The sequence below is a fragment of the Medicago sativa genome, chromosome 7 (genome assembly GCF_051527215.1).
Source record: "Medicago sativa cultivar Bolivia chromosome 7, Bolivia_mono, whole genome shotgun sequence".
In the NCBI taxonomy this organism is placed as follows: domain Eukaryota; kingdom Viridiplantae; phylum Streptophyta; class Magnoliopsida; order Fabales; family Fabaceae; genus Medicago; species Medicago sativa.
In genome coordinates this window covers 12,898,740-12,908,293 of record NC_140755.1, presented here as the reverse complement: position 1 = coordinate 12,908,293, position 9,554 = coordinate 12,898,740, and the positions used below count along the sequence as shown (strand labels likewise).

General features: G+C 33.8%; 1 protein-coding gene across 1 annotated transcript; it reads left to right on the top strand.

Moving 5' to 3' along the window:
- The first annotated feature begins 1,521 nt into the window (after nt 1–1,521).
- LOC146904364 (UDP-glycosyltransferase 83A1-like) lies at nt 1,522–4,353 on the top strand. Its single transcript, XM_085730408.1, has 2 exons — nt 1,522–2,286; nt 3,196–4,353. Exons 1-2 carry the CDS (start codon nt 1,812–1,814, stop codon nt 4,041–4,043), a joined length of 1,323 nt encoding a protein of 440 aa, XP_085586534.1. The 5' UTR covers nt 1,522–1,811; the 3' UTR covers nt 4,044–4,353.
- The last annotated feature ends 5,201 nt before the right edge of the window (nt 4,354–9,554 follow it).

Genomic DNA, 9,554 nt, shown 5'->3' with positions numbered 1-9,554 from the left:
AATTCATGTAAGGAACAATTTTCAAAATCTACCCTATGATAAGGAAATTGTAAATTTCACTAGCATGGTTGATTTACATAACCATCTAAATTCAAAAGCAAATGAACTCATATTTTCATGTGCATTGTCATCTTCATCAAAAAGTTATGTTAGTTAATTATTGTACCTTGAGAAAATCCCTAGGCCTAGCATAGGCACACACAATTGTAATGTGAAAAAAACACAAACACAACTAGCATTGCAAATTGTAAAAACAATCCATAATAACTGCTTTTAACTTGATTAGCTTTAGTTTTGCTTGAAGGATGTCCATAGATGGATGATTGTGGCAATTTCCAAATGGTTCCATCACTTGATCGAGTTTAGACAGATCTTCTTAGTATTTTATTTTTTGAAAAACGATATTTTGCAAACATTCTCGAACAACTTGTAAGACAACTTTCTTTCATATTTATGTTGTGAAAAAAATATATATTTTTAATCACTAAAAAATTGAATACTTTTAAGATACATATTACGAATTATGTTGGAATATCCATAAAATATGTCAAGAGGTATCCAAAGATATATATTTTGTAAAACAATGGGCCTACAAAAAGTTGTATTAAAGTGCTCGTCTTCTATGATCTTTGGCTACGGGTGTAACGGGGGTACACTTGTAGCTACGAGCAAATAATGATTTTCTTGACCTTTCAACATTTTTGCATTTACTTGATGCTCAAGTACCATAATATATTTCATTATTCTCAAAGCTTGGTAATTTGCATTTTTCTCATCATTTTATTCATTTTTCTTGTTCTTCTCCTAAAAATTGAAAATAACTAAATATAGTGAATTGAAACTAAAATCACGAACATATCAAATAAATGTTGTGTTTGCGAGAATTAGTTTTGCCATCCAAAAAGGCCTAGCAATGCAGCTTGTTATCCGCTTGCCATCTATCAAATATAAGATTCATTTTTTTTTTATTAAGAAAGATGAAATAAAATCATAAAGTTATATAGAAACTTATAGAAACTAGGCTTATCAGTTACGAGTGTTATTTTCTTTAAAAAAAAAGAGTTACAAGTGTCATTTGTAAACTATGATACTTTTTTTTTATTTAATTTATTATAAGGTTTCCTAAATTCTCACATAGTTTCCTTGATTCATATATCTTTGGTGATGTTTACGTTTATTTTCTATAAAATAAAATATTTGTATAAATCTCATCCAATATAAACTTACTATTTCACCCAACATTTATGTTCACAAACAAAATTTGATCGTGAGAGGGTGTGTTAGAAATAAAACATTTACTATTTTTTTTTTTGAGGGAAAATTATTTTGTTCTTTTTAACATGGGCAACTTTACACATTTTAAAAAAACCCATAAAATATAGTTGAAAAAAAATATATGGTCATATTAGTCAAAAAGTTATGATATTATTTAATCATTTGCAAACAAGGTGTTGAATTTCAGTGGTGCATCATCAAACTTATACTTCATATTAAAACGAAAGACGTAACCCAAATCTAATCAAACATTTTAAAAGTAGAATTACTTCAGCCAATGGTTGCTAAACCTTTTCTCAAGAGTTTGACATGTTGCCATGAAAGTTAATTTCAAAAGTTTGAAAAGTAAGTAGAAATTTCCAACCATGACTTTGATTTGTATATAGTTTTCCAAGTATGTGTTTTTATTTAGCCACCACACCACTATAAAATGGAATACAAAGTACAAATATTTCACCCAAGCCCTTCTTAATCGAATTCTAAAAACATTTTCAATCTTCCATATTAATATAATTTTTTTTCTAGCAATTAAGCGAATGGGTATATTGCCTCATTTTCTTGCTATACCATATCCAGTTCAAGGACATGTTAATCCCCTTATGCAATTCTCACAAATCCTAGCCAAACATGGTTGCAAAGTCACTTTTCTACAGACTGAGTTTAACTATAAACGATCGAAAACCGGTGTTTCCGAGCAAGACAAGATACAAGTGGTGACACTCCCAGATGAGTTGGAACCTGAAGATGATAGAAGCGATATAAAGAAAGTTATTTTATCAATTAAAAGCACCATGCCTACTAGACTTCCAAAGCTTATAGAAGAAGTTAATGCTTTGAATGTTGACAACAAGATCAATTGTATTATTGTTACATTTAATATGGGTTGGGCCTTGGAAGTGGGCAACAACTTGGGAATCAAAGGGGCTCTACTTTTTCCAGCTTCTGCCACTACTTTGGCATGTGCTGTCTGCATACCTAAACTTATTGAAGATGGGATTATTGATTCTGAAGGTAATAATTTATTTTATTTTATAAATTTCACAATTAAATTTTTTGGAATAGAATTACATAAAGCTGGTTTGTTATTCATTCATTTTGTTGTTATGATAATTATATCAACTTTTCTTATTTATTTATGGAAAAATTTAAAAAAATAATTATACAAAGTATTTTCTTATTATTGTTGTTATGTCAATTATACACTGAAATATTTAAAAGTATTTACTAAGTAGCATTCAACAACGTATAACAAAATTCGTGTAGCTAAGCTTCATTAAAAAATCAAAATCATAAGAACTTCTAAACATGAATGCAAATAAAAAATTAAGCGAAAGAGAGGTAAAATTTACGAAACGGTGTCGTTTGAATTTGTCGCTCCTCTGTTGTGGGAAATAGGAAAACAAATGGTTGATGCAAAAAAAAAATGATTGTTGTGATTCCTTCAATGAAATAGCTTTCTAAATTGACTGATTAAGTGATTATACAATTTGGGGGTGGTTTGATAGCATCAAATTTATATTCAGAAAGGAGAACTAGAGTCTAAAAGAAACCCAAACGCATATTGAAGAAAGAAAAAAAAGGAACATATGTTCTTTTCTTATTTGAGTGAGGGTGGGTATTAGACTATAATATTTTTTTTAGGCCCAGAGCTTTTGGAGTCCCAGCATGGTTGAGCTTTTTGTACTCCTCCAAAGTCGGGTCTGCGTGTAACACTAAACCTTAATTCACTCAAGTAATAACGAAACTACATCTACTATTTAATGGACACACTTGGTCGAACTATTTAAACAAACAATCGTGTTTCATTGTTTATGATTTGTGTTTCTTTAATCTTTTGTTACTAGTTGTTGAGGCAACATAATTTCGAGCTTAGGTTGAGATCAACATCAAATATTTCATGATTTCGTTTTGGCTTTGCAGGAAATCCCACCAAAAAACAAGAAATTCAAATCTCCCCTGATATACCTATGATGGACACAACAAACTTTCCATGGCATGGCGTAGATAAAATTTTATTTGATAATATGGTGCAAGAGATGCAAACTTTAAATTTTGGAGAATGGTGGCTTTGTAACACTGCTTATGATCTTGAGCCTGGTGTATTTTCCATGTCACCAAAGTTCCTACCAATTGGTCCATTGATGGAAAGTAACAACAACAAAAGTTCATTTTGGCAAGAAGATACAACTTGCTTAGATTGGTTAGACAAACAAGCACCTCAATTTGTCATATATGTTTCCTTTGGTAGTATGGTAGTAATGGACCAAAACCAATTTAATGAACTAGCCCTAGGACTTGATCTTCTTGACAAGCCATTTCTTTGGGTTGTTCGTCCTAGTAATGACAATAAGGTAAACTATGCATACCCTAATGATTTCCATGGAAGTAAAGGTAAAATTGTTGGTTGGGCACCACAAAGTAAAATATTGAACCATCCAGCCATTGCTTGCTTCGTAAGTCATTGTGGATGGAATTCTACCATAGAAGGTGTACATGCTGGTGTACCTTTCTTGTGTTGGCCATTTTCAATTGATCAATTTCTCAATAAATCATATATTTGTGATGTGTGGAAGACTGGACTTGAATTAGAGAAAGATGATAATGGATTTATATCAAGGCAAGAGATAAGGAAGAAGGTGGATCAAGTAGTTGGTGATAATGACATAAAGGCAATGTGTTTGAAAATGAAGAAAATGACTATTAATAATATAGAAGAAGGTGGCCAGTCATCACATAATCTCCAAAAGTTTATTAGTTGGGCGAATTAATGTGTTTATAATCTATTTCTTGTTGTTTTGAATAAGTGGTGTTCTCTTTTTTCTCTTTTCATATATGTCCACAGACACTCTCAGATTAGGTGTGTCTCAGTGTCGGACACACGACATGACATCTATGATTAGTTTGAATTATATCATTTTTTAAAATTATTATTCGTGTTGGCGTGTTTGTGTTGTGTCCTGTGTCTTTGTGTTTCTCGGCTTTATAGGTTGAAGGTATTATCTAACACTATTGCCAACACCATTCTTAATCGAGATTTGAATTTTAATTTGTTTATTGGAGTCTAACTCTTCCTCTAGACCCAACTTTGTTTGTAGAGTAGTATTCTCCTTTTATGATAGTCAAACATAATCAATAATACTATTTTGAGAAGAAAAAAAAAATTACCTCTTATTGCTTTCCTATCTAGAAGATTAATTGATTTGGATGTAATTCAAATTGATTAATGCTGAAGTTAATTGATTGCAAAATTAATTTTTTTCATATAATTTACATGTTCGTGGAGCAACTTTTGCAGATTTGAGCAAGTAGGAAAAGAAGCAAATGAAGAAGAAATTGTGATAGAGACACAATTGTGTGTGGAGATGTATTGTTGTTCTCATTTATAATATCAACAAATCTGAACCACTGATTTAATCTGATGGTAATTTTTAGGTGCTCCACCGGTGAGGGACTTGATTGATCCCTCACCCTAGAATCCACCTAAGAAATTTGCCTCTCTTGAATGAAAAATAATTTTTTGGGCCACTATGGCCGGTATGTCAGTTTCAAGAACCTCGTTGATCCTTGAAATTGGTTAGAGCAATTGGTCCACTACGTCAGTTTCATGAATTTTAGAAACCATAGCAAAACATTAGAGATATTTGTATGCATCAACAAATTAATGTCTTATATACATCAATGCCAATTTCATATTGGTATATTTAAAAAAAGAGGAAAAAAGATAACCCACCAAAACTATCGGTGTCTAGAGTTATATCCTAATTCATGGAAAAACAAACTCTTAACTTATCCCAAAAAGCTCAGTGAGCATAGATTTGTCATTGCTGTGAATTCGAACCCTTGTGTAAAATCAACAAGACAATATGTAAAACAAATAACAATGGCAACCAACAACAACCAAGCAAACCAAGAATAAATCAAGCAACTTAAGTATATACATACAATGAGGTAAAGAATCTCTATTTATAGACAATTTATAAGTAGACTAAAATACCTCTGTTTTTAAGTCAGTATTTCACCTCAATTCTTCCCATTTACTTCAAAACAACGATGATACAAATTTATCCACCAACCACTTTACTGCTCTCACCAATGCTACCGATACTTTTAACACTGCCTATAGAATAATGATAAATATTATTATCAGTGTCTCTCTAGGATGATGTCGAGTATTCTTAGAACCACTTCTCTGAAATGAGGTTCAATATTCTTATCATCGACTCTCCAGGTTGAAGCTGAGTATTATTCGTAGCCTCTTTAAGCCATTTTAAGTTTCCAGCAATTCTAGTTTTGTTCTATTACCTAGAAAAGCTTGTTTAGCTATAATCCATCTAAACTTGGGTCACTAACATGCACCAACTCAAAATCTCATAGCGTAGTTATTTTATGCGACTCTATAGCCATGTATGTCCAAAAATAGTATAACCATCTAACATGTACAAATCACACACCTGCATCTCTATCTATCATCTTTTTATCATATGAAATTTTCATTACCCCATACTCAATTTATTAGGAAACAAGATAAAATGAACAATAGAGGATTATTATTGATTGAGAAATGACTACATTGGGTATATATACATAAAAGAGAGAGCACCATATCATAGTATGTGCATGCAATAGTATATAAAACCCTAAATCAGTTACTTGCACAACAAGGAAGAGCTTGTAACTACTAAGAACTAATCATTCTCATCATTCTGTGATAGCCCCCTACAAGTTGGAGGTTGATAAATGTTGATCAACCCTAACTTGGATAAAAGAACCGTAAAAGTCTTGGGAAGCAATGCCTTAGTGAAGAAGTCAGCCACTTGATCTTGAGAGGAAACTGGTAGAAGTTTGAGAACACCTGATTGCAACTTTTCTCTAATCAGATGGCAATCAATTTCAAGATGTTTGGTGCGTTGATGAAAGACAGGGTTAGCAGCTATATGAATAGCACTGTGATTGTCACAATATAAGACTGGCAGTTTAGGACATGTGATGTGCAAATCTTTGAGGAGATAAAGGATCCATTGAAGCTCACAAGTGGCAGATGCTAAAGCTCTATACTCAGCTTCTGAAGAAGATCTGGACACAGTGATTTGCTACTTGGTTCTCCAAGAAATGAGAGAGCTGCCTAAGAAGAAACACTGGCCAGAAATAGATCTTCTGGTGTCAAGACATCTAGCCCAGTCTGCATCTGAAAAACCTTGTAAAGTGATGGAAGAGCTTCTGGGAAAGAACAAACCTTTACCAGGACAACCCTTCAGGTATTTAAGAACCCTGAGAGCTGCTGAATGATGTGCCTGTGTAGGTTTGGATAAGAACTGACTCAACTGTTGAGTGATGAATGTAATATCAGGTCTTGTGTTGTTAAGATATAGTAATCTCCCAACTAGTCTTCTGTAAGCAGGAACATCCTCAAAAGGTGCACTGGAATCTGAATGCAGCTTAACTGATGAATCAGATAGAGTGGATAGAGGTTTGGATCCCAAACAATCCGTGTCATCAAGTAAATCCAGGCAATACTTTGGTTGGCAAAGTGAAATACCAAGCTTGGAATGTGCTACTTCAATGCCTAAAAGGTATTTTAACAAGCCTAAATCTTTAATTGTGAATAAAGAATCTAGTATAGACTTGATGTGATCAAACTCAGAGTGAATTTCCTGCTAAAAGGATATCATCAACATAGACCAGAAGAATGGTGAAGGAAGTGGGAGTTTTCTTAACAAAAAGGGAATGATCAGATGTTGCTTGAGTATAGTGTTGATCATAAAGGACAGAAGTCAACTTTTCATACCACTTTCTACTTGCTTGCTTTAAACCATATAAAGATTTTGTGAGCTTGCAAACCTGATTTGGTTTAGTGGATTTAACACCAGGAGGAATCACCATATACACATCTTCCTGCAAATCTCCATGTAAAAAGGCAGTGTTGACATCAAGTTGATGAAGGTGCCAATTATGAATGGATGACAAAGCAATAACAAGTCTGACAGTGGTGAGTTTGGCAACTGGATAGTAAGTGTCAAAGTAGTCTAGGCCCTCAATTTGATTGTAACCCTTGGCTACCAATCTTGCCTTGTATCTTTCAACAGTGCCATCAACATGAAATTTCACTTTGTAGATCCATCTACAACCAATAGGCTTCACATTGGGTGGCAGATCCACCAATTTCCAAGTCCCAGTTTTCTCAAGAGCTTGAAGTTCAACTTGCATGGCCTGTTTCCAGCAACCAAGCTTACTTGTCTCAGCATATGTTTTGGGCTCAGTTTGAGTATGTAAGGACATGACAAAAGAAGAGTGACTGTCAGATAAATGATGATGAGAAAGATAATTGGTAATAGGGTATGTAAAAGCATGAATATTATTGCATATATAGTCCTGAAGATAAGCAAGAGTATTAACATTTCTAGTTGAATGTCTAGGAATAATAGGTGGTATCATAGGTGGAGAGGATGGAGAGGCTGGAGAGGAGGAAGAATGATCAATAATGTCATCAATAATGGGTGGAGAGTGCAAAGATGGAGGAACAAATGAAGTATCAGATGAAGAATGAAAGTGAGAGTAATATTGCCAATCAGGAGAGGTGGAAGAAGGAGTATGGGGATAAGGTAGATGGTTTTCATGAAAGGTAACATGTCTAGAGATAAAAATTTCTCTAGAATTAAGGTCAAAGAGTGTGAAACCCTTATAACCTGACTGATAACCAATGAAGACAGATTTTCTGGCTCTAGGGTTTAGTTTAGTTCTGTGAGAATGCAAAGTGGAAGAGTAACATAAACAGCCAAAAACTTTGAAAAGAGAGACATCAGGGACTTTATGATGAAGGACAAAATATGGAGATTGGTTTTGAAGGGTAGGTGTAGGGACTCTATTAATAAGAAAAACAGCATGTTGAATGGCATAAGACCAATATGAAGGACGTAACTTGGATTGATAAAGCAAGGCTCTACCAACATTGAGAATGTGTTGATGTTTTCTTTCAACACGACCATTTTGTTCTGGGGTCTCAACACATGACTTTTGATGTAAAATACCATGTGAAGAATAAAATGAAGACAACATGAATTCAGGGCCATTATCAGTTCTCAAAACTTTGGGAGTAACATGAAAATGGTTTTGAATCATAGTGACAAAACTTTTAACATGGGAAGAAACTTCAGATTTGGTTTTGAGGAGAATGATCCAGAGGAATCTACTGTGATCATCAAGAATAGTCAAAAAATATCTATGTCCATGGACAGATGCAGTAGATATAGGTCCCCAAATGTCAAGATGAATAAGATCAAAACAGTTTGAAGCATGAGAACTACTTACATTAAAAGGTAAATGTTTATGTTTGGCAAAATGACACAAATCACAAGCATCTTTATTATTAGCAATTTTGATAGAAGGATACAATAGAGACATAGTTTGTTGTCTTTTTGAAGACAAATGCCCTAATCTAAAGTGCCATAAGGCATGATTGGGAACAAAGGAAGGGGATTTATTACAGTGGGAAGGTAAAATAACATTACAAAAAACATTCTTATGAATAGAAAACTCTAAATTGCACTCTTTGCTAGATGGATAGAACTTGTATAAACCGTCCATTTGTTTAGCCAAACCAATCATCTTCAAAGATTGTTGGTCCTGTATGAGACATTTATCAATAGAGAAATGAAAGAAACAAGTTAATGACTCACATAGTTTGGCTACAGAGATGAGATTGAGCAAGAAATGAGGAGAATAAAGGACTTGATTAAGGTAGAATTTAGAGTTAAATTCAACAGTTCCAGCATAGTGAACTAAAACTATATTACCATTAGGTAAGGAAACATGAACAGGTTTAATCTTATAGAATGAAGTGAAACAAGTAGAATCACAACATATGTGCTCATTAGCACCTGAATCAACAAGCCAAAATGAAGGTTTTTGTGAAGGGGATAAAGGAAGAGATACAGGTATACCTGCGGAAGATTCAGTAGCTGAAACACTGGTGGAAAGGAGAGGACCAGCAGCAATATGATTGGAGGTTGCTTGAGGAATGGATGATGCAGGGACAACTAAGTTTGATTGCTGCAACAGAGATACAAGTTGAGACAGCTGTTCTTGAGAAAAACTGAGATTAGAACTGGAAGAAGCACCAGAACCATTTGAAGAAGAAGCACCAGCATCTGAATCCTCTTGAGAAGCAGCATTAACACGAGGCTGCCCTTTATTAACATTGGGATATCCATGTTTCATATAGCAAAAATCAACTGTGTGATTTGTACGATTGCAAAAGGTGCAATATCTAGAGGGTTTGTTTT